The sequence below is a fragment of the Pan troglodytes genome, chromosome 18, assembly GCF_028858775.2.
Source record: "Pan troglodytes isolate AG18354 chromosome 18, NHGRI_mPanTro3-v2.0_pri, whole genome shotgun sequence".
NCBI classification, from domain to species: domain Eukaryota; kingdom Metazoa; phylum Chordata; class Mammalia; order Primates; family Hominidae; genus Pan; species Pan troglodytes.
The window spans coordinates 86,845,221-86,870,133 of NC_072416.2; the positions used below are offsets into that span (position 1 = coordinate 86,845,221).

The window sequence follows — 24,913 nt, forward strand, 5'->3', positions numbered from 1 at the left end:
CGGCGAGTCGGGCGCACGCATTACCTCTCAGCCAATGGACGGGATCGGACGATGGTTTGCTGACGTAGGTCCGCCCCACCCGCAGGGTGCGCTCGCCAGGCCTGGGGAGGGGTGTTGTCTGCGCAGGCGCCGTGTGTCCAGGCGCCGGGCGTCCGCGTCGGCGATCAGGGGTCTGGGCGCGGCGAGGTGGGCACTGTCGCCTGTGGGGGCTACCTGTCTGCTGGTGCTGTGCGGGCTTGTGCGGGGCTGTGCGGCAGCTGTGTGGGGCCCGTGAGGAGCTGTGCGGGGGCTGTGCGAAGGGCTGTGTGAGGCGCTGTGCTGGGGGCTGTGCGGAGACCTTGAGGCGCTGTGCGGGGTCCGTGAGGCTCTGTGTGGGGCGCCGTGTGGGAGACTCTGCGGGGGCCGTAAAGGGTCCGTGAGGCGCTGTGTGCGGGTTGTGAGGCGCTGTGCGGGGACCATGAAGGGGCCTGGGGCGCTTTGCGGGTGCCGTGGGGCGCTGTGTGGGTGCCGTGGGGCGCTGTGTGGGAGGGAGGCTGTGCGGGGCCGTGGGACGGTGTGCGGGGCTGAGGGGAGGGCGGGTCGCGCTGTGCCCTCCTTGAAGCTCTTGGATGGCCCCGCTGGGTATGGGGGTGCACACAGGCCCGTGGTCAGGCGCTGGAGGGTGTATCCCGGGATCCACTCTTAACCCGGCAGCCAAAGGCACCCTGTCCCCCCGCCCACAGCCTTCTCCGCGCCATGTCCTGGGCCAGGGTCCCCCCCCACACGGGGCTCACACGAAAGACCCCGGGGCGGGGAAGCCCTGCAGCCCGGAGCTGGGTCCAACCTGCATTAAGGTGGGCGTCTCAAATACCCCCTGTAAGGCCCTGTAGGAGCAAAGCCTTGGACTGGGTTGCGGCGCTTGTGTGTGCATTGACTTCTCCTGTGAAACGTACAGGAACATTTAAGCGTGCCGTTCCCTGCCGTTCATTCCAATCATGTGCCAGGCCCCCACTATTTCTAGAGTTTTCTCATCCCAAACAGAAACTCTGTCCCCTTAAAACAATAACTTCCCATTTTCCCCTTCCCCTTTTAAAATTTTACCTTTAGTTTTTAAATAGCTCAGATTGGCTGGGCATGGTGGCTCACACCTGTAATCCCAGCAATTTGGGAGGCCGAGGTGGGCGGATCACGAGGTCAGGAGTTTGAGACCAGCCTGGCCAACATGGTGAAACCCTGTCTCTACTAAAAATACAATAATTAGGTGGGCGTGTGGTGCACGCCTGTAATCCCAGCTACTGGGGAGGCTGAGGCAGGACAATTGCTTGAACTCAGGAGGCGGAAGTTGCAGTGAGCCGAGATGGTGCTGCTGTACTCCAGCCAGGGTGACAGAGCAAGACTCCATCTCAAAAAAAAAAAAAAAAAAGCTCAGATTTCGGAAAATATGGGAGTATGCAGTGTGAAGTGTCCACTCTGCCCAGCCACCTACTTCTATTACCAGAACCATCATACTTATAAATTCTTTATTTTTTTCCAGAAACAGAAAAAAAGTCTGTTTTTTTTCTCACTCTGTTGCTCAGGCTGGAGGGCAGTGGTAGGATCAAAGCTCCATGCAGCCTCGACCTCCTGGCTCAAGGGATCTTCCCACCTCAGTTTCCTCAGTAGTTGGGACTACAGGTACACACCACCATGCCCGGCTAATTTTTTTCTTAATTTTTTTGTAGAGATGTGGGGGGGTCTTGCTATGTTGCCCAGGCTGATTTGAAGTCCTGGCCTCAGGGAACCCTCCCATCTCAGTCTTCCAAAGTACTGGGATTAGGTGTGAGCCACTCCACCTGGCCTTTGTGTATTTTTTCATTGACGTGCATAGTACAAGCACATAGCGTGTTCTCCCACCTTGCTTTTTCTACGTACCTGCTTCTTAGAGATCATCCCAATTTAGTAAAAAGCTTCCTTGTTTGTTGTCTAAATATACCTGGTCTGTCCTAGTTGGGTTGTTACTATAAACAGTGCTTTTCTACGTTGTTTGTGCACATGTATTTCTGCAGGAGAAATTCCTGGAAGTGGAATTGCTGGGCCAAGTGGGATGTGCCTGAGTACTTTTGATAGGTGTTGGCAAGTTGCCCTTTGTGGAAGTCAATTGATTACTCAGGTCTCTCTGCGGAAGTCTGAGAGTGCCTGCACGCCTTCACCAGCACAGTGGGTCACCTGCCAGAGTGACATGTGGTGTCTCACTGTTTTCAATTTGCATTTCAGATGGTTGTTATTTTTAATTTCTCTTGCAATCACAGCTGCTTTTCCATTTTATGCAAAGCCACTAAATCCTATTGAAGAGCTGATGTGGACTGTCTCGGCCTATAGTCAGGGTGTATTCCCTCAGCTACTCAGAGAGAGTGGGGCTTCCAGTCACCTCCTTCCTTCTGCCACGGCTGTGATGAAAAAGAAGACACAGGCTTGGTGCTTTGGGAGGCCAAGGAGGGCAGATTGTTTAAGTCCAGTAGAAAAAAAAACAATTTATTTTTGTTTAGAGACAGGGTCTCACTCTGTTGTCCAGGCTGGAGTGCGATGGCACCATCAGCTCACAGCAGCCTCAACCTCCTGGGCTTAGGTGATCCTCCCACTTCAGCCTCCCCAGTAGCTGTGATAAGTGCCACCACTCCTAATTTTTATTTTTTATTTTGTAGAGATGGAGGTCTTACTGTGTTGCCCAGGCTGCTCTTTTTTTTTTAGACAGAGTCTCGCTGTGTCACCCAGGCTGGAGTGCAGGGGGGCAATCATAGCTCACTGCAACTTCTGCCTCCTGGTTTCAAGTGATTCTCATGCCTCAGCCTCCCAAGTAGCTGGGATTACAAGCATGCACCAGCAGGCCCGGCAAATTTTTGTATTTTTAGTAGAGACGGGGTTTCGCCATGTTTGGCCAGGCTGGTCTCAGACTCCTGGCCTCCCAAAGCACTGGGATTACAGGCGTGAGCCACCATGCCTGGCGTTTTTATTATTATTATTTTTTTTTTTTTTTTTTGAGACAGAGTCTTGGTCTGTCACCCAGGCTGGAGTGCAGTGGCGTGATCTCGGCTCACTGCAACCTCCGCCTCCCACGTTCACGCCATTCTCCTGCCTCAGCCTCCCGAGTAGCTGGGACTACAGGCGCCCACCACCACTACCGGCTACTTTTTTTTTGTTATTTTTAGTAGAGACGGGGTTTCACTGTGTTAGCCAGGGTGGTCTCGATCTCCTGACCTTGTGATCTGCCCGCCTCAGCCTCCCAAAGTGCTGCGATTGCAGGCGTGAGCCACTGTGCCTGGCCCTATTTTTTTTAAGTTTTAGATAACCTCTATTGATTATGACTAAATAGAAATAAGGAATTCTCTTCCATCTCCCAGTCACATACCTTCTTATTCTATGCCTCCATCAGCATTCCTTATTTTCATTATTACAATTATCTAAATTATACTCACAGTTGAGCCACGTAGCAATGGGTGCCGACAGTGTGCTTGTGGGCAGACTCCCTTATTGAGTGGAGAACTAGGATGAACTACCTCCCTGAAAGATGTCACACATCGATCCCCACCCTGACGCCTGTAGCCCAGCTCTCCTGAACCTCAGCCTGTATGTGTGTCGAAAATAGGCCAAGCATGGTGGTCCATGCCTGTAAGCCCAGCAGCACTTTGGGATTTGGGAGGACTGCTTGAGGCCTGGAGTTCAAGACCAGTCTGGGCAACATAGCGAGACTCCACCATCTCCACAAAAAAAAATTTTTTTTTTTTTTTTTAAGACACAGTCTTGTTCCATTGCCCAGGCTGGAGTGCAGTGGCGCAATCTCGGCTCACTGCAACCTCCGCCTCCCAGGCTCACTGCAACCTCCGCCTCCCAGGCTCAAGTGATTCTCCTGCCTCAGCCTCCCAAGTAGTTGGGACTCCAGGTGTGTACCACCACACCCAGCTAATTTTTTTGTATTTTTAGTAGAGACGGGGTTTCACCATGTTAGCCAGAATGGTCATGGTCTCGATCTCCTGACCTCGTGATCCACCCGCCTCGGCCTCCCAAAGTGCTGGGATTACAGACATGAGCCACCGCATCCAGCCTACAAAAAAATTTTTTCAAAATTAGCTGGCCGTAGTGGTGCACACCTGTACTCCCAGCTACTAGAGAGGCTAAAGCAGGATGATCACTTGAGCCCAGGAGTTCAAAGCTTCAGTGAGCTCTGATCACACCACCACACCTGAGCCACAGGCATGGGTGCTTTGCTGAGTGTGGTATGGGTAGGCTTTGTGTGGCGCTGATTCATGAGGGGAGAGGGTCTGGGAGATGAATGGGAAGCCAGACAGCTGGAGCCCGTGGGTGGGCCCTGACTGGTGTTGGGGCAAGGAGGGGAAGCCCAGCCAGGGCTGAGCATGTCCTGCCTGGCTCCAGGCCTGCAGCCCTGGGGGTTTGGCCTGGACAGGCCAGCAGAGGGGCCCCGAGCACAGCCTGCACAGCATCCTACTGCTGATCCCCGGGGCTTCCTGCTTCCTGGTGCTTCCTGTCCTTTCCCCAAGCCCAGGCATCTGGGACTTTAAAAAGTCAGAAAGCAACTGGAAAGGAAGGCATGTGTCTAGCTTGCTCTATATCTGCCTTGCACTGGGAGGCCTTCAGTGGGAATGTTTTTCTGGAAGCAGTCAGCAAATGTGAAACACCATCAAGCCAGGCGATTGGAGAGGTAAAAAGAAGCGAGGACTCAGGGAATATGGGCATTTTAAAAATAAAAATTTAAATTGAAAAAAGACAAGGAAATGTTTATTCCAGAGGAGTTAACAATTTGATACTTTTTTTTAACTTTTATTTTAGGTTTGGGGGTACATGTGAAGGTTTGTTACATAAATAAACACATGTCACGGGAGTTTGTTGTAAAGATTATTTCATCACTCAGGTACTAAGCCCAGTACCCAATAGTTATCTTTTCTGCTCCTCTCCCTCCTCTTGCCCTCCCCCCATCTTTTCTGCTCCTCTCCCTCCTCCTGCCCTCCCCCCTCAAGTGGACTCCCGTGTCTGTTGTTTCCTTCTGTTCATAAATTCTTATCATTTAGCTCCCACTTATAAGTGAGAAGATGCAGTATTTGATTTTCTATTCCTGCGTTAGATACTTACTTTTTATTTTTCATTTGTTTGTTTTGAGACAGGGTCTCACTCTGTTGCCCAGACTGAATGCACTGGCAAGGTCACGGCTCACTGCAGACTTGGCCTCCTATGCTCAAGCAATCCTCCTGCCTTGGCCTCCTGAAGTACTGCGATTACAGACTTAGCCACCACACCCAACCAATTTTTAAATTTTTTTGTTTTTTGTAGAAACAGGGTCTTGCTGTGTTGCCCAGGCTTGTCTTAAACTCCTGGGCTCAAGTGGTCCTCCCACCTCGGCCTCCCAAAGTGCTGGGATTACAGGCATGAGCCACCACGCCTAGTCTTCTCCTCTACACAAGAGTCAGTAGAGAAACCTGGCTTCCCCACAGGACTGCTTGAGTCCAGATCTCAATCCGCTGTCTTCCTGCAGCTCCTCCCACCATATCACCCCACACACTGGCCCCAGTATAAAAAGCAGCACCATATTTGCGGTCCTGATCAGATACCCTACTCTGACTTCAAAGTCAAAGGGGCCGGTCACGGTGGCTCACGCCTGTAATCTCGGCACTTTGGGAGGCCAAGGCAGGTGGATCACTTGAGGTCAGGAGTTCAAGACCAGCCTGGCCAACATGTGAAACCCCCCTCTCTACTAAAAAATACAAAAATCAGCTGGGTGTGGTGACATGCCCCTGTAGTCCCAGCTACTTGGGAGGCTGAGGCAGGAGAATCGCTTGAACCGAGAGGTAGAGGTTGCAGTAAGCCAAGATCGCACCACCACACTCCAGCCTGGGCAACAGAGCGAGACTCTGTCTCACAAAACAAAACAAAAAAGTGAAAGGAAATCTCAGAATTTCTTAGCGAGTGACAATATAAATTAGAGACAAAAATGACAGACTCTGGCTGGGTGCAGTGGCTCATGCCTGTAATCCTAGCACTTTCAGAGGCCGAGACGTGTGGATCACTTGAAGTCAGGAGTTCAAGACCAGGCTGGCCAACATGGCAAAACCCCGTCTCTACTAAAAATACAAAAATTAGCCGGGTATGGTGGTGCGTGCCTGTAGTCCCAGCTACTTGGGAGGCTGAGGCAGGAGAATCGCTTGAACCTGGGAGGTGGAGGTTGCAGTGAACTGAGATTGCACCACCGCACTCCAGCCTGGGCGACAGAGTGAGACTCCATCATAAATAAATAAATAAATAAATAAAATTACAAACTCTGGGTCTAAATTGCCTGAGTTTAAAGAACAGCTCTGCTACTGATTCACTGTGTGACTTCAGGCAGGCTACTTAACCTCTCTGTGCCCGTTTCCTCACCTGTGGGGATAAGGATGGTTTCTTGTAGATGATACAGCCCTCTGAAGGGGCCTACCCATGTTTATCTACAGGGAGTATGATTATTGACCCCCAGAGAAGCTCTTGGGTGAGTGTGGTCATCTTTCAGAAGAAACAATGTGCATTTGGTTAAATCAGTGAGTAAATACAGCTTCTTCTGTAGCTTCCAGTTTTCCAAACCAAAAGCTGCAAATGCACCCACACGGTATGCACGTGGCCGGAAACCTGGCCAGCTGGGCTGGTGGCTCAAATAGCCCTGCCGTCCTTGTGTTCCAGCCACTCACCTCGGAAAGTATTTCCCTTCAGGGACACAAGCATCCACCTCACAGTTTTCCAGCTCGCTTTCCCGCACCATGGTGCTCCTGGGTGGGAATATCTGGGGCTTGATTCATGATGCCTGGGTGGACAGAGAGGCGGGATTGCCCAAGCCTCCTGGGACTGATAATGGGATTAAATTTTTTTGCCAATGAACAAGCAGATCCCTTTCCAGAGAAGAGAAACAAATCTGTATTTACCCTCATTAGAAATTAGTATCAGCTGGGTGCGTGCGGTGGCTCATGCCTGTAATCCCAGTACTTTGGGAGGCTGAGGTGGGCGGATCACGAGGTCAGGAGTTCGAGACCAGCCTGGCCAACATGGTGAAACCCCATCTCTACTAAAAATACAAAAATTAGCTGGGCATGGTGGTGGGTGCCTGTAGTCCTAGATACTCGGGAGGCTGAGGCAGGAGGATCCCTTAAACCCAGGAGTTGGAGGTTGCAGTGAACTGGGATCGCACCACTGCACTCCAGCCTGGGCGACAGAGCAAGACTCCGTCTCAAAAAAAAAAAAAATTAGTATCAGCCAGGGACAGGGGCACACATCTGTGATCCCAGCACTTGCGGAGGCCAAGGCAGGAGGATTACTTGAATTCAGGAGTTCAAGACCAGGGTGGACAATATTGCGAGACCCTGTCTCTATAAAAAGTTAGCCAGGCATGTGGCACACACCCAGCTACTCACGAGGCTGAAGCAGGAGGATTGCTTGAGCCTAGGAGGTTGAGGCTTCAGTGAGCCCTGATTGCACCACTGCACGGCAGCCCGAGCAACAGAGCCTGATCCTGTCTCAAGAAGAAGAAGAAAATAAAATTAGACTAGGGGCACGGTGTAGCTCACACCTGTAATCCTTGTATTTTGGGAGGCGGAGGCCAGCAGAATCCTTGAGCTCAGGAGTTTGAGACCAGCCTGGGCAACAAGATGAGACCCAGTATCTACAAAAAATGCAAAATATTAGCTGGGCCTGGTGGCGTGCACCTGTAGTCTCAGCTACTTGGGAGGCTGTGGAAGGATCCCTTGAGCCTGGGAGGTGAAGGCTGCAGTGAGCCAAGATTGTGCCACTGCACTCCAGCCTGGGTGACAGAGAAAGACCCTGTCTCAAATAAGCAAAAACAAAAAAGTTTGTCTAAATCTTTTTCACATCTGGTGTGGCAGATGTGGATAGCTGGACCCTCCTGGGTGCCTCTGCATTATGTCGTTTGGTTGATGCATTTGGAGAGAATCTGTGCTCTCCACACCTGCAGGGGCAACATGCTTTCCTGTCCTCTTCAGATCAGGGTGGCTGTTCTTGGGTGCTGCACCAAAACTCCAGCAGTGGGCTTTCTTCAAGGTGAGCTGCAAGATGGAATCTGAGGCCCACCCGTCAGTAAGAGTTTCCTCCTGGTATCCATGGAATCTACTGGTCTGTCTCACTTTGGCCTTTGACCCAGGCAGGGGTTCCTAACATCTACATCGGTCATTCGGACAGCCTTGGTTTTGGTTCACTGCCTTACACGGGGCTTCCAGATGTTGACCTGCTTCATTTTACAGTATCAGGAAATCACTTTCCCCTCAGAAAGTAAGCATGAGAAGCTGTTAGGCTTTTAGTGGAAGGTGAAAGTTTCCAAATTTTCTTTTTTATTAGACTGTGTAAGTTTTACCATTGGCAGTAAGTTCTGTCTGTTGTTCCTCTTGAAGTGGCCGGCTCACCTCATTCCTGCCAAGACCCAGGTCCGTGTTCTCACAGCGCTGCCATCTTTCCTCCGTGTGAGCGTGTGCTGTGCGGAGAGTGGACCTCGGTGTGTGCGGGGCTGCGTGCACTGCCATCGGCTCCCTCTACACGAGCCGCCGTGGACCCAGGGCTGAGCTGTGACCACGAGGGCCATCCCGAAACTGTGATTGTTTTCTGGTATGTGGGGGATGTGCCAGAACCAGGGCTGAGCTGTGACCACGAGGGCCATCCCGACGAGCCCCCATGGACCCAGGGCTGAGCTGTGACCACGAGGGCTATCCCGACGAGCCGCCGTGGACCCAGGGCTGAGCTGTGACCACGAGGGCTATCCCGACGAGCCGCCGTGGACCCAGGGCTGAGCTGTGACCACGAGGGCTATCCCGACGAGCCGCCATGGACCCAGGGCTGAGCCGTGACCATGAGGGCCATCCCGAAACTGTGATTGTTTTCTGGTATGTGGGGGATGTGCCAGAACCAGGGCTGAGCTGTGACCACGAGGGCCATCCCGGAGCTGTGATTGTTTTCTGGTGTGTGGGGAATGTGCCAGCACTCACGTGGCTATGGCTGCTTTTGCACCATGGGTGCGTGTGCCAAACAGGAGAGCAGCTCTGCCCAGCAGAAGCCACTTAGAGGGTCTCAAGGGGTCTGCAGACCACCTGTAAGAACAACTTGTTCTGAGACGAGGGAGACCCCACCATGCTGGGCACAGCCCAGCTGGGGTGCGGTGGGGGGGCACACCCTGTCCACGGCACCGCAGAAATGATGCTTGGTGGATGGGATGGCAACGGGACCAGGACCCGCTGGCTGGGCTGTGTCTCCATCTCAGCCCCTCTTTTTGCCAATGCAAAACAGTTGAGTTTCACAAGGGCCTTGTGCGGATGAGAAGTGCCCTGTGATCTCACTGCCCACCTTCTCTCGCCTCTCAGCTTCTTTTCTGAAGTTTCCTGGGCCTCCCCGCTGCCTGTTCCCAGGGGAAGCAAAAAGGAGCTGGTATTTGGGGCTGGATAAGCAATACTGCAGTGATCTGCGTCTTCCTGTGGATGTATCACAGGCTCACCCTCACTCAGAGAACAAGCACAGGGGAGGGGAGGAGAGGGGAGGGAGAAGCAGGGGAGCTGCTGAAGAGAAGGGGCTGCTTTAAGATTCCCAGATTTGGCGTTGAGGTGGGGGTTTCTGGGAAGGAGCTGGGGTGGCAGTGCTGATTGACATCCTGTGGGAAGGTGGCCCTGCATTTCCTTGGGATTCCCAGAGATGGCGCGTGACCCCTGGCAAGATGGGAGGCGTCTATCTCCCCTGTTAGGCTGGGCCCTGGGTCTGAAACTCTGCCGCCTTTACGCATTCGCATGATACAGCTCTACCCAACCCCGGGGCAGGTGCTGAGCTGCTCTCAGGCATTGCCGTGGGCCGGGCCAGGGGTGGCTGTGAAGACAGGCTCGCTGCAACTAGAACCTGGCGTCCAGAAATAGAGATCCTAAGAGGAGTCAAAGCTGAGAGTGTTCCTTAGGTTGGCAGTTTTATTTTGGGTGTCCTAAATGTCTTTGGTTTTTTTTTCTTTTCTTTTCTTTTCTTTTTGTTTTTTAAGGCAGGGTCTCGCTCTGTCACTCAGGCTGGAGTGCAGTGGGGCGATCTCAGCTCACTGCAACCTCCGATTCCCAGGTTCAAGTGATCCTCCTGCCTCAGCCTCCTGAGCAGCTGGGGTTGCAGGTGCACACCACCACGCCTGGCTAATTTTTGTATTTGTAGTAGAAACAGGGTTTCACCATGTTGGCCAGGCTGGTCTCGAACTCCTGGCCTCAGATGATCTATCCACCTCAGCCTCCCAAAATGCTGGGATTACAGGCGTCAGCCACTGCGCCCGGCCAGCCTTTGGTTTTTCTATGGCTTACTTGGAGTTCTCTTTAATTCTGACATAGAAGTTCGCACAATCCCTCTTTTATAGATGAAGAAACCAAGGCTTTGTGACTAACTCAACCCCTCAAGAAGGACAAAACTAGCATCAGAGCCCCTTGCTCCTGGGTCTGGCAAGAATGCCTCTTGTTTGCTGAGAGGTCCACAGATTTACCCGGCTCAAGACTGGGAGATGGGAGGTGACCAGGTCAGTGCCAGCCTCTCTCTGAGCTCCTCTGAGTCGTGGCAGCTGAGGTGCTCCTCCGGGAATGTTCTGCCATCCGTGAGGTCGTGTACGCCTGGAAGCTTTTGTTCCATTGAACTCTGCCAGGGAGCTATACTTAGCCACGCGAGTGGTGGCCAGGAGTGGGTTCTCTGAATATAGATAGTAGCAAGCAGGCTATTTTCAAACACCTAGAGAACCGCCATGATTATTCTGGGCCAAAATGATATTTATAGGATGCTCTGGGCCCTTGGACATGAAGGCAATAACCTTAGCGCCTTTTGGCATTCGGGATAAGTTTCTTTCAACGGGGAGTGGAGAGAGGGACCCGGTCACCCAGAGGCCCGCTGTCCCTCAACACCTGTTTCCAGGAGGCCAGGCGTCCTCTTTGCTTTTACACTGTGAGTCAGAGAACAGCGAGAGGCACGCAGGGCCCCACTAATTTTCCTTCCTGCACACCCTGGTGTGGGTCCTGTCTGAGGCCTGCCGCGTGCTATCAGGGAAGACGTCATCAGGGGACTTTTCCTGCTGTGAGGAGGGTGCAGCCCCCGCCTTTCAGAGCTCGGGACACCCTCTTCCTCTTGTCCAGGATCCTCAGGGATTTCCTAGGCTTCCACCCTCACCCAGACATCACTGGGCCGTCACTGAAACACCCGCTTCCAGTGTGCTCAGGTCCTGCAGCCTCCTGTCCATCCTTGCCCCGCCTCCCGCCCGGAGGAAAGACTCTGACACTGCCCCTGGAAGAGGGAGGAGAGTGGATGTGATGAGTGAAGATTTGGGTGGGGAAAGGATGGCCTGAGTCCTGGGAGGAAGAGCTCTCCCGGCCCCGAGCCCCCGGAGACTGTGAGCAAGGCTGAGACGCCTCCTTCCTGGTGCTCAAGCTGCAGGTGTTGGATAGGGCTCCAGAAGCCCAGATTTTAAATGACCGCTCCAGGTTAACCTGGGGATGGTCAGGCAGAACAAGGAGGAGAGGCCAGCAGTGAAGGGCAGGGCTGGTGGGCAGTGGCTGGGGGTGTCCTGGGTGGAGCTGGCCACCCTGGCTGCCTCTGACTTGGGCCAGACCTGCGTTAAGTGGAGTGGCTCCTCCATTCTTTACACCCCAGGCCGCTGGCAGGTGCCCTGCCTTTCCTCTGCCCCTCTCTCTGCCAATCCATCCTCTCCCTCCCAGCCCCTCTCCGCCCAGATATAAATATAAGAGCATTTTCCATGGGCTGAGACAGAAGGGAAAACATTCAGCTTTATTTTCGGCTTGTGAAATTCCTGTCCTTCATTCCCAACAGGTGCAATCGCCTCATTTAGATATTGGGACCCAGAAATAGAACACAATTAACAATATAGCTTCCTTTAGGGATCTGGATGCTACAAAAAAAACAGACAAAAAAAAAAGCCCTCCTGTGAGATGCCGAGACTTAATAGAAACCGTGGTTGGAGCTCTTGCCTTTTTCCAGGCCGGTGGAGACCCTCACCCCTGGCAGCCTGACCGTGACGCAGAGGAGGCAAGAGCTCCGGGAGACAGTCGGGAGGGAGGGGGCCCTGGAGGACAGGCTCCTAGCTCTACTCCTCCTCAAGACCCGGGTGCTGGCCTGTCCCCTGCCTTTGCCCCGATGGGGATGAGGGAGAGGAGTTGGGTCAGGGAACAGCTATGGCCATTGGGGAAGGTGACTTGGATGCAACCTTTGAAAGAGATGCTTCCAGTAAACCCCGTCGGTTAAGATCAGCTGTCCCCCATGATCCTTTGTGTGTGTTTTTTTGTTTTCACACAGGGTCTCGGTCTGTCGCCCAGGTTGAGTGCAGTGGTGTGATCTTGGCTCACTGCAACCTCCACCTCCTGGGCACAAGCAATCCGCCTGCCTCAGCCTCCTGGATAGCTCAGACTACAGGGGTGTGCCACCATACCCAGCTCATTCTTTTGTATTTTTAGTAGAGACAGAGTTTTGCCATGTTGCCCAGGCTGGTCTCAAACTCCTGGGCTCAAGTGATCCACCCACCTTGGCCTCCCACAGGGCTGGGATTACAGGCGTGAACTCCCATGCCCGGCCCTCATGATCCTTTGTAGACTGAGGGACAAAAGAAGAGGGTGAGGCCTCCCCTCTCCTCAGCGTTGAGTGCAAGGACCCTCGAGGCAACTCTTGGCAAAGCCCCGTGTTCCCACTGGCTGTTTAGGTGGAATTGCGTCCCCCACTTCCGTATGTTGAAGTCCTAATTTTCGGGCCCTCCGCTTGTGACCATATTTGGAAGTAGAGGCTTTGCAGATGTCATGAGTTAAGATGGGGGGCCTCCTGGAGCAGGGCAACATGACTGTGTCCTCATAAGAAGAGGAGAGACAGAAACAGACACACACAGGGAGATGCCACGGGACTCCCAAAGCCACAAGAAAGCCTGGAACAGCCCCGCCCTCACAGCCTCCGAAGGACCCAGCCCTGCCTTCACCTGGATCTGGGACTTCCAGCCTCCAGGACTGGAGGAGAATGAAACTCTGTTGTTTCGGCCACTCAGGCTGGGGTCCTTTGTTATGGCAGCTGAGTGGGTGCCTCCCTCTCTGGGGATGGCCAATCCCTGTAAGGGAGGCAGTGGTCCCGGTCCCGGAAGGTGAGAGAGGCTTTCTCAGCGTCTTCACTCCGCCAGCTCACGTGGAGACTGGTAGCGGCTGGACCCCAAGCTCTCCTGGGGAGTCTGTTTACTCAAGGTCACCCTTGATCCAGCGGAGCCCAAGGTCTAGGTCAAGCTTCCTCTAGGATGTCCCCAAGGCTCTTCAAACAGGTGTCGTCAAGCCATCTGCCCAAGGGCCCGTCAGCACCTGGCAGGTGTTAGCCAGGCTGATCTGCAGGCGGGGCTGCCCCGAGTGGGGCTCCCACTGCCCAGGTTGGGACTGGAGCAGCCAAGTGGCTGAGCAACAAGATGCTTCGTGTGTGGTCCCTGTGAGCCCCCCTGAATAGTCTCATGGACAGACAGATGGACGGGAGGCTCAGTGGGCTCTGGGAGCAAGGGGAGTGCTTGCCGCTCTCCATGTGACTCCATTCCAGGACCAGGACAATGATGTCTTCCTGTCTGCAGCCAGAAGCAGGGCAGCTGACAGCGGCCCAGCCCTCCTGAGGGACAGGTGTCCCCTCCCAGAAACCTCCCTTCCACCGTCCCCATCAGTGAAGGTGTCAGGGACTAGGAGGGGCCTCCTTGCTCCTTCCTGGACGCTGCCCCTGGGGTTGAGCTGGAGAGGCTGAGACATGCTGGGAAGAGGAGGACCAGCCCAGTGGGCGGCCGCCCAACAGCTCGGCGGTGAGAAGAGGCCACGTGTAAGAAGGAAACGCCACCACCCCACTGGATGGTGGGAGCAGGACTCCAGGGAGGGGGGTCTTGAGTGTAGGCAACCATGTCGATTTGGCACAGCGTCTCAGCAGGGCAGGGCAAGGGTCTGGGATTCCAGTTCACGGATGCCTCAGGTACCATGGGTGGACAGAGGCCCAGACCCTCTACAAGACGGCAGTGATCATGTCAGACCCTCGCAGCGCTTGAGGGCTGCAGCAGGAGCCCTGAGTCCTCTCTTCTGACCAGGCAGCAGGGAGGACTCGCTGCCCCCAGCTGCACAACGCCTGCCCCGGCCTTGGTCTCGGCCCTCTACCTGGCACCAGCTGGAGCCTCTTGGCCATTCCTCTGTGCCATGGGACGCTCTCCCACTCCCGCGCTGGCTTCTGCCCACAGTGGCGCCCCTGCTCACCCAGTGGCAGTGTCCCCACCTCTCAGGAGAGTTTTTCACAGTGGCAGGCCCTGACCCAGAGTCTCCTGCCTACTTGGTGGCTAAAGGCCCCAGGTGATCCCCGAATCCTGCTGTCTCAGGGAGTTTCTCAGAGTCCCACCTCCTCCACAGAACCAGGGGATTGGCCAAGACTCAAAGCTTCAAAGAACGGAACATGCAGGTGTGCAGAGACCATTTATTACCCCACGGCTGTTATTGCCTGGGAAGCTGAGTGCCCTGAGACCCCAGCCCCCTGAGGCTCTGAGCGGGACAAATCCCAGAGGCACTCACTCCGCCTCATCCCAACACACCCGAATCACCAATCGTGGGCTCTCCCAGTCCTGCCCCATCTCCCGGAGAGTCTAGTGAGGTGGGGAGGGCACGTGTGTGCACATGTTTGAGTGTGTGTGCACATGCACATAGACGTGTGACATGGGACAGCTCGTCCCAGACCCCAAACCAAAGGCTGGCGGGGGCTGGCTGAGAGGTAGTTGTGCCTACTGAGGAAGGGCCACAGGGCCGTTCTCACTATCAGTCAGAACCGTTCATTTCTGCTGCAAGGGAACTAGGCAGCCTTGCCAGCCATCCGGCGGCAGTGCCGGCCCATGCTGGCGGCCACCTCCCCGAGGCTCTGACTCTTGGAAGGGTAGCCCCGGAGACCTGACTGTGTCGAAATGGAACCAGGGCTCTTGTTCTGATGAAACCCTTCTCCAGGAGAGGAGTCTCCTCTGAGTGGGCTCCGCGGGGTGGGAGGCCTGGGCGAGTGTCCTCCGGCCCGGGGCCCCGCTGGACTCTTCTTTGGTTCTGATTGGACGCAGATGTGGAGGCCGCACCAAGTGTGAGGCCAGGCCCCGCCCTCCCAGACTCCTGGCTCCTCTGGCGGCAGGAGGGACAGCAGCTCGCGGGGTGAGGACCATCCCTCCTGCCTGCGCCGACCACGTGCCTCTCAGGGGCCCGGGCAGCAGCCAGACTCCTCGTGCCGCGCCAGGAGGGACATGCGGGAGAAGGTCTTGGTGCAGCGCCGGCACCGGTACTTCTTGGCGTCTGAGTGCGTTTGCAGATGGGCCCGAAGGTTGGAGCGGTCGGCAAAGGCCCTGCTGCAGTGCGAGCAGGCATAGGGCTTCTCCCCTGTGGGAGGAAGGTGGCGGCCGGTGACACCATGGAAGATGGCGTGAAGGCTACAGCACCCACCCTGCCCATCAATGGATACTCCCATCCCTTCCCCACAAATGCTCACAGCCCGAGCACCCAAGGTTGAGCTGTGTGGGGACGGGGTGGCACGCCACATCGCCTGAAGCCCCTCCCAGGAGCACAGGCCGCCACAGGTGCTAGATCTCCTAGTGTTGCTGCAGTAGCCCTCCCGGGGGCCTTGGCCACTGGGAGAGGACGGGAGAAGCACTGGGGGCCTCTGGCAGCTGTTTCTGGCCACTCACAGGCAAGTGGGGGGGGGGGGTCTGGCCAGCTCCAGCAGAATCCAGGGCAGGGGCAGAGCTGTGGACCTTGAGGAGGCAGAATTTAGGAACCACCTCCCATCAGGACAACAGAGGATCTGGACAAAGTCCTGTTAGGACCTTGGCCCAACACCTGTAAAGGGAAGTGTGACTGGGAATCGTTTGTTCATTCCTGTAGCCCCATAGAGTCCTGAGAGACCCCAGCCTGCAGCCCCTGAGGGGCCCAGAGCACCTGCATTCCTGCTGGTGGGACACTGGGCATGCTCCTGGCCAGGCCAGCCTCCTGCAGCGCCTCCCCACACTCCTCACTCCCAGGCTGAGGGCACCAAGCCCCAGGGCCCTTTGGCACAGAAAGGGGGTGTGTGGGGGGTGTTGTCATCAAAGAGTTGAGAAAAACCAGAAAGGATTTCCCAGAGACCTGGAAAAGGCCTTCCCTCTGGCCTGCACCCAGGTGTGACTCAGAGGGTCCCTGTCACAAAAGTCATGACTTAGGGAGTAGGGAACCTCCAGTTAGAAAAAGTGTGAACTAGCAGGCCGGGCGCAGTGGCTCACACCTGTAATCCCAGCACTTTGGGAGGCCGAGGCGGGCGGATCACGAGATCAGGAGATCGAGACCATCCTGGCTAACATGTTGAAACCCCATCTCTACTAAAAATACAAAACATCAGCCGGGCGTGGTGGCAGGTGTCTGTAGTCCCAGCTACTCGGGAGGCTGAGGCAGGAGAATGGTGTGAACCTAGGAGGCGGAGCTTGCAGTGAGCTGACATAGAGCCACTATAGTCCGGCCTGGGCGAAAGAGTGAGACTCTCTCTCAAAAAAAAAAAAAAAAAGAAAAAAAGAAAAAGTGTGAACTAGCTGGGCACAGTGGCTCGTGCCTGTAATCCCAGCACTTTGGGAGGCCAAGGTGAGAAAATGGATTGAGCCCAGAAGTTCAAGACCAGCCTGGGCAACATAGCAAGACCCCCGTTTCTACAAATAATTTAAAAATTGGCTGGGCATGGTGATGCATGTCTGTGGACCCAGCTACTCAGGAGGCTGAGGCAGGAGAATCACTTGAACCCAGGCAGTCGAAGCTGCAGTGAGCTGCAATCAAACCACTGCACTCCAGCCTGAGCAATAGAGTGAGACCCTGCCTCAGACCAAAAAAAAAAAAAAAAGTGTGAACCTCTGGGCCTGATGCGGAGACTGAAGCTTATTCCTGGAGCCCTTTCTTCCTTTCTGTTTTTATTCTTTGCACGCTGAGGTTGACAGAAGGCCCGGGCAGAGGCTGCTGGCCAGCTCTTGGGAAGGGCAGGCCACTTTTGTACTTTAATGGCATTATGTTTTTGATTTTTTTTTTTTTTTTTTTTTTTGAGACAGAGTCTCGCTCTGTCACCAGGCTGGAGGGCAGTGGCGCCATCTTGGCTCACTGCAACCGCCACCTCCTGGGTTCAAGTGATTTTCCTGCCTCAGTCTTCTGAATAGCTGGGATTACAGGTGTGCACTGCCACGTCTGGCTAATTTTTGTATTTTTAGCAGAGACAGAGTTTCATATGTTGGCCAGGCTGGTCTCGAACTCATGACCTCAGGTGATCCACCCACCTCTGCCTCCTAAAATGCTGGGATTATAGGCGTGAGCCTCCGTTCCTGGTCGGTTTTTCTGTTTTGTTTTGTTTTTTTGTTTTGAGTTGGGGTCTCACTCTGTTGCTCAGGCTGGAGTGCAGTGGCATGACCACAGCTCACTGCAGCCTCAACCTCCTGGGCTCAAGTGATCCTCCTGCCTCAGCCTCCTACGTAGCTGGGCCTACCAGCACGTGCCACCACACTCAGCTGTTTGGATTTTTAGTAGAGACTGGGGTCTTGCTTGTTGGCCAGACTGGTCCTGAACCCCTGGCTTGAAGTGATCCTCCCACCTCAATCTCCCAAAGTGCTGGGATTACAGGCGTGGCTCCTGCACTGGCCCCTGCTGACACCTGGATTTTGGACTTCTGGCCTCTAGTCTGTGGTCTGTGGGACTTTGTACAGATAAGTCAAGAGGCAGAAGCTGAATGTGAATGCCCATGCTATTGTTTATAAAATCACCCCTCCTCCTTTTCTAACTCCCACAGCCCACCCTCTCCCCCCAGCCCAGACCGTCCTTGCAGACCTTCACCCTGTCCTACCTGTGTGGGTGCGGACATGGCCCTGCAGTAACCAGGGCCTGGAGAAGGCCTTGCCACAGATCTTGCAGGTGCAGGGCAGCGTGTGAGTGCGGATGTGCATCTTGAGGGCACCCAGGCTGGTGTACTCCTTGTCGCAGTACTTGCAGGTGAAGACACGCCCCACCTGCAGGTGGCAGTGCAGCTGCCGGTGCCTGGCCAGCCCGGCCAGCGTGTGGTAGGGTTTGTGGCAGTGGAAGCACTCAAAGCCGCCCGGGGCTCGGGGCATCCGCTCAGCCCCAAGCAGTTTTTCCGGAGCCCCGTGCCGGTCTGGGCCCAAGATCGGGGACCACCATGTGGGCAGCACCAGCAGTGGGGGCAGGTTGAGGTGGTTCAGGCTGTCTTTGAGGGGTACAATGGCGGCCCGGCTGGCCCGAGGGTCGACCTGGCTGACTTCCAAGGCGTCCGGCCCAGAGGCCCCCAGAGCTTCCTCGATCCGTGGCAGGAGGGGCAGGGAGATGCAGGTGACGGCCGAGGAGCGGTCCCAGGGCTGGGGAAGGTCACCGGGCACAGAAGGGGCCTCCTTGTCTCGGGGGAGGAGGGGCACCACCAGCCCCCAACAGGCAGAGCAGGCACCATTGATTTCTAGAGGGGTGGAGGGGAGAGAATAGAAAGATGAAGAGTGAATCCCCAGCACTTTGTGTTTTCCAACTCCGATTCGTGGACCCAGTCACAGCCCATCAGCAGCCTGGCGTGGGAGGTGTAGCCGGGAACCTGCGTGCAGACCCAGCTTGCAAGGGAGCTGGCGGTGCTGTGCAGGGAAGTGACAGCATGGCCAGGAATGGAGTCATCTAGAACAAGAAGGCCCCGCGGTCTAGAGAGCGAATCTCACTTCCTCTTTAAACACAAAGAAACATCTGACAGGACCCTTTGTGTTCAGGAACATGAAACAGGCCTCGTGGGTAAAGGAGGGCCCTTTACGCCTCGGCTGGGCAGGACCCTCTGATGAGCCCCACCCACCTCTGGAGGGGTCCCAGCCTGGGCCAGCATCCTCCAGGCGCCCACGCAGCAGCCATCAGTCAGACGCTTGGCAGCAAGGTGCCGGCTGAGTGTAAAATCAGTCCGCTCATAACTAATCACCCTCCAGTCACCCCACAGTCGCCCCTCGGGCATCTCCTTTTGTGGATAACGAGGCAGTGAGCTCAGAAGCCTCCCTGGCCGCTGACCAGTGCCCACTCTGCTGTGCTCTGAACGCAGCCGAGCCACATGGCTGGGGTGCTCTGGCCTGGGCTTTCAGAATTACCCCGGCTGGGCTCCTCCCCAGGATGGTGGTCCCTGTATCTGGGGGCTGGCACACTGCACACCACATGGGTGATCCACGTAAGGGCAGCAGCCCCCAGATAAACAGGTTAGTCTGCAGGTAAGAGTTAAACTCTGTATGTCCCCAAAGCCAAAATCTCCCAACAGCCCTCAATCCCTTTCTTACTCTATATGTGTTAAAATGGATCTCTGGCTCTGTTTCTACCTCCATGCTGAGGCTTTGGGTAGAGACAGACAACACATAGAATAGGAGAAAATATTTGCAAATCAGACTTCTGATCAGGAATAGCATCTAGAACACTAGAACATATAAAGGATGTTAGCAAGTCGACAATAAAAAGACAAATAATACAATTTTAATATGGGCAAGGGATTTTTTTTTTTTTTTTTAGAGACGGAGTCTCGCTCTGTTGCCAGGCTGGAGTGCAGTGGCACGATCTCGGCTCACTGCAACCTCCACCTCCTGGGTTCAAGTGATTCTCCTGCCTCAGCCTCCTGCGTAGCTGGGAGTACAGGCGCCCGCCACCACGCCCGGCTAATTTTTTTGTATTTTTTTTGTAGAGACAGGATTTCACTGTGTTAGCCAGGATGGTCTCGATCTCCTGACCTCGTGATCCACCCTTCTTGGCCTCCCAAAGTGCTGGGATCACAGGCGTGAGCCACCGCACCTGGCCCCCCACCCTTTTTTTTTTTTTTTTTTTTTTTTTTTGAGACAGAGTCTTGCTCTGTCGCCCAGGCTGGAGTGCAGTGGCGTGAAATCGGCTCACTGCAACCTGCAACCTCCACCTCCCAGGTCCAAGTGATTTTCCTGCCTCAGACTCCCAAGTAGCTGGGACTACAGGTGTGCGCCACCATGCCTGGCTAATTTTTTTTTTCCCCCAGATGGAGTCTCGCTCTGTCACCCAGGCTGGAGTGCAATGGCGCGATCTGGGCTCATTGCAACCTCTGCCTCCCTGGTTCAAGCAATTCTCCTGCCTCAGCCTCCCAAGTAGCTGGGATTACAGGCATGCGCCACCACGCCTGGCTTATTTTTGTATTCTTAGTAGAGACAGGGTTTTACCACGTTGGCCAGGCTGGTCTCGAACTCTTGACCTTGTGATCCGCCTGCATCAGCCTCCCAAAGTACTGGGATTACAGGCATAAGCCACTGCGCCTGGCTTTTTTTTTTTTTTTTTTTTTTTGAGCTGGAGTCTCACTCTTGTCGCCCAGGCTGGAGTGCAATGGCGTGATCTCAGCTCACTGCAACCTCCGCCTCCCAGGTTCAAACAATTCTCCTGCCTCAGCCTCCTGATAGCTGGGATTACAGGCACCTGCCACCATGCCCAGCTAATTTTTGTATGTTTAGTAGACACGGGTTTTTGCCACATTGGCCAGACTCGTCTCAAACTCCTGGCCTCAAGGGATCTGCCCACCTCAGCCTCCCAAAGTGCTGGATTACAAGTGTGAGCCACCGCGCCCGGCCTGGGCAAGGGATATGAATAACTATTTCTCCAAAGATGATACACAAATGGCCAATGAACACATGCAAAGATGCTCAATGCCATTAGCTGTCAGGGAAGCAGAAATCGCAATCACAATGAGATGCTCACACCCAGTAGAACTGAAAAAAATTGACAGTAACAAGTGCTGTGAGGATGAGGAGGAATAGGGGATTCAAAGGAACGCCTCCCATCTGCCACTCTCTCCTGACCTGACCTCCTGCCACCCTCAGTTTTCCTAATTACAGAGTCATCAGGTTTCTGTCCACCCAGAAGTGACGGCAATGACAGGCTAAGAGGCAGCGTCCAAGAGAGTTCTGGGGAGACGGCACTGGGGGAGCCCCAGGTTTCCCGGCTTTGCTGGGGCCTCTCTGCAGGAAAAAGTCACCATTTCTTGTCTCCGTCTCTAAGACATGGCCACCTTTCTGCCTCCAGGTATTGTCACAGAGCCAGGACCCTGTTTGTGGGCCCAGTGGCTGAGCCCAGAGGCAGGACGGGGCAAGAGACAGTCTCGCCCCGTCAGGCTGACCATGTGTTTCTGCTGGGATTTTCAATGCTTTCCCCATACTCTCTGGGTTTTGCTTGCCTTTTTATTCATGCTGCGGTCCAGATCCTGGGGAGAAGAGACTGTTTTGTTTTGTTTTGAGACAGAGTCTCGCTCTGTCGCCCAGGTTGGAGTGCAGGGGCGCGATCGTGGCTCACTGCAACCTCCATCTCCCGGGTTCAAGTGATTCTCCTACCTCAGCCTCCTGAGTATCTGGGATTATAGGCACCCGCCAGCACGCCGGGGTAACTTCTGTATTTTTAGTAGGGACGGGGTTTCGCCATGTTGGCCAGGCTGGTTTCGAACTCCTGACCTCAACTGATCTGCCGTCCTCGACCTCCCAAAGTGCTGAGATTACAGGTATGAGCTGCCACACCCAGCTGAAGAGAATGTTTAAGTACCTTGCTGGCTTCGGGGGTTCCCTGGGGAGCCATAGGAGCCACTTATTTAAAAGGAGAGATTGAGGGGCCCCAAATCCCAGCACCTCAGGTCTATCCTGGGGTAACATCTTGGCAGAAAGTTGCCAGGGCCCCCTGGCTGTCAGAAAGCCAGGCAGCTGGGGCTACAGTGAGGAGGGGAGCGGGGGCGGGGAGCCGAGAGCACTGCGGGGCAGCACCGCTACTCACGACAGTTGCCCACTGGGCCCAGCACAGCTACCCAGATTTGCACACTCGGATGGACCCTAAGCAACACTTTGAAACTTGCAAGTATGACCCACGTAAATTCCGTACACGTGTGTACTTACATGCGCATCCACATACACATAACTGAAGCCAGTGTCCTTTACCATGAGCCAGGCACTCCAGCAGTTTCTGCTCTATTTTATTTTACAAAATTGCTGGTGGTGACTCATGAAACTGATTTCAAAATGCACATTTGAAAAGCATGGTCCTAGCTGGCACCCCCTGGTGGCAGCCCGGGCCTCGGGTGTGGGTCCAGGTGGGATCCCCCCCATTTCCCCAATTCTGGGTTCTGAGCTGGGATAAAGGCCTCTTGGCGGTGTTGCTGGGGGCCACAGCCCCAACAGCGCCCTTCCTGCTCTCCCCCACCGGCCACAGAGCGTGAGTCCCGACCACCGCGTCCGCCGGCGCCCCTCAGTGGGTCTTTGTCCCAAGAAGCTGCCAAGCCAGGTGGGGACTGCTCTCACCGCCCGTGTGGCAGGCTGTCCTCTGAAGGACAGAGTCCTCTTCTCTCGTGTCCCTAAGCCTAGCAGGCAGTGGGAATGAACGGGCAGCCCGGTTGCTGGGCACCCATCTCCCCAGCCTAGCCGGTGTGTGGAGGATTGCAGCCCTTTAGCCCAGCCTGCCCAGGCAAGCCTGCCGGGGTGGGCAGGAGGGCTTCTGGGGTGAAGGGAGGTGGGGGAGGGAGGGAGACCACGGGCGGAGGCTCACCTGAACTGAATGCAGGAGGGGCAGTGCCTTTGCACCAGAAAGAGCCCACGTGTCCTTCTCACCATCCCCTGTGCTTACACCCCCAGTCAGCATACTCCGGGGGTCCCTGAGCCGGGCCGCCCCAGACGGCCCTCCTTCCCTCCCACCCACCACCCCGCGACCCCTCCCAAACGTGTGCGCCAGGAAGATGACTCCAGGGTGCCCTTAGCTGGGGCTGTAGTGGTTGGGACGGGCGGCTGTATATCAGGGGTGAGTTCCAGGGAGACTTGGGGGCTTAGACAACTTAGAAAACTTGTCCAAGTGGGGAGAGAATCCCGCCCGCCCTGCCGGAGGCGGGGCTCAGTGCCCTGAAGTGGAGGCGCCCGTGGGCCACCTCCCTCCCTGCAGCCGCAGCCGCTGCGCAGAGGCGCTGGCTCCTTCTCCTCCCACCTGGGACAGGTGTCTCCCCAGCCCCCGCTCCCAGGGGCCTCTCTCTCTCTCCCGCCCCGCAGAGTCGAGTCCCGGCAGGGGCTCGGGGATCGGGTAGTCAGTACCTCTCTGCGTCTCCAGCCGCCGGTAGTTGGGGACCCTGTGGCTGGAGTGCGTTTTCACCAGGAAGGAGCGCGGCATGTTCCCCTCCCGGGCGGCAGGCCGGGGTGGGCTGGGGCGGGAGGGGCGCGCCTGGGTCCGGACTGCTGCGTCCGCCCGCGCTTGAAGGGGTCAGGCTCATTAGCATAGCGCGCCGCCTCCGCCAACCAGCGCCCGGCGCGAGTGGGGCGGGGCCACGGGGGCGGAACTGAGGGCGAGGCGGGGTCGCGGGCAACACGCCCAGGACAGGTGCGCGGGCGGGGCGGGGCGGGGAGCGCGTGGCCGCCGGTGTCCTCCCCACGGGACTTCTCGGGCGTGCGCGCCGCCGAGTCACACACCGACCCTTCGGGCCTGGCCACCCACTCGCCGTGAGTGAAGGGCAGAGTTCAAAGCTGAGTGGAAACCGAGCGAGAATCTATTCCACGGAATGTGGAAGCGTCGGCCGAGCGCGGTCCTTGGAGAACCCTTGCTGCGGGGAATGACGCTCACTCTGCGGCCTGGCCTCGCCTCCCCATCCCTTCTGCAAACTCACAGGACAGGATTGATGGGGAGAGCCCAGGCGAAACGAAGCTGACCCTAGTGACCAGCCCTACTGGCGGCTCTGGAACAGGCCCGGGACCGGTGGCCTGGAGACAGTGGTCCTTTCTGGATGGGCTGCAGTCTCCGAAGGCTTCCCCCACTGGAGTCAGCCCTTTAGGAGTTTTTCCAATGCCTCCAGAAAGCTGTTTTTTGGGGGACGGAGGACTTGGCCTGGAATTCTGGAATTCCCAGGGGGTCAGACATGGTTATGGGAAGTTTAATAAAACCGGTGAATCACATGAATTCTGCAACAGCTGCACGTGTGACCTGGGCAAGCCGTTTCCCTCCTTTGTGGTCCTGTAGAACCCTCAGGGCCATAAAAAGCTGGGAGCCGCTGCGTCCAGTGTCTGGGTCTCTTTTGACATGGACATTTCATAACGTTGGGGGCCAGGTGGGGCCGTCTCTAGGCTGGCGTGCACACAGGGTGTCCCTGGCTGTGCCGCCGGCCTGCCTCCCCAGCAGGGCTTCCACCTCAGAGCTGGGTGGCCTTTGCCCTCTGTGGGCCGGGGGTGGGGAAGGTGGGGGTGGTGAGTCCATGGAAGCTCTGAGGGACAGACAGCAGGGAGGAGGGCCATGCCACACCAGCATCCCACGTCCCACATCACACATCCAGGGTGTGAAAAGCTGGGCTAGTATCAGCCCCACTTTGCCAATGAAAAAAAACAAGGCTGTGAGTTTGGGCTCAGCAGCTCACGCCTGTAATCCCAGCACTGTGGGAGGCTGAGACAAGAGGACTGCTTGGGCCCAGGAGTTTGAGACCAGCCTGAAAAACAAGATGAGACCCCGTCTCTACAAAAAAAAAAAAAAAAAAAAAAAAAAAAAAATTTATTTTAATTAGCCAGGCGTGGCAACACCCATCTTCAGTCCCAGCTACTCAGGATGCTGAGGAGGGAGGATTGCTTGTTGCAGTAGCCTCCAGGAGGTGGAGGCTGCTGTGAGCTATGATGACCCCACTGCACTCCACTCTGGACAACAGAGCAAGACCCTGTCTCAAAAAATTAAAAAAAAAAAAAAGAAGACCAAGGCTGTGAGAGGTTAGGACACAGTGGGATTGGGACCCAGCCACACTCCAGCTTGTCTGCCACTTGGTGAGGGGGAGTGGAAGGACAGGTGGGGGCGCCCCTGGAAGAAGGTGCCCGCCTCTCCTGCAACCACGGCCTGGCACCACCCCGCCGGGAGTGTAGATTTCAGAGGACACATGC

At 55.5% G+C, this 24,913-nt stretch overlaps 1 protein-coding gene and 1 long non-coding RNA gene across 2 annotated transcripts; one reads left to right on the forward strand and one right to left on the reverse strand.

The window, feature by feature from the left end:
* The first annotated feature begins 113 nt into the window (after positions 1–113).
* LOC112205902 (uncharacterized) lies at positions 114–14,427 on the forward strand. The gene is made up of 3 exons (XR_002940039.3): positions 114–186; positions 8,391–8,876; positions 12,298–14,427. It is a non-coding gene; the product is annotated as an uncharacterized LOC112205902 (long non-coding RNA).
* On the reverse strand, positions 12,297–23,288 carry SNAI3 (snail family transcriptional repressor 3). Its single transcript, XM_523461.9, has 3 exons — positions 23,099–23,288; positions 17,857–18,477; positions 12,297–15,392 (listed from the first exon to the last, which is right to left on the reverse strand). The coding sequence occupies exons 1-3, from the start codon at positions 23,172–23,174 to the stop codon at positions 15,211–15,213; spliced, it is 879 nt and encodes a 292-aa protein (XP_523461.1). The 5' UTR covers positions 23,175–23,288; the 3' UTR covers positions 12,297–15,210.
* Between the last annotated feature and the right edge of the window lie 1,625 nt (positions 23,289–24,913).

What these genes read in the sequence shown, in the direction of transcription:
- SNAI3 (XM_523461.9), bottom strand. Translation starts at nt 23,174, where the DNA reads ATGCCGCGCTCCTTCCTGGTGAAAACGCACTCCAGCCACAGGGTCCCC. An exon ending in GCGGCTGGAGACGCAGAGAG is followed by an intron (nt 18,478 to 23,098) that starts GTACTGACTACC and finishes CCACCCCTCTAG; the next exon opens with AAATCAATGGTGCCTGCTCT. An exon ending in CCATGTCCGCACCCACACAG is followed by an intron (nt 15,393 to 17,856) that starts GTAGGACAGGGT and finishes TTCCTCCCACAG; the next exon opens with GGGAGAAGCCCTATGCCTGC.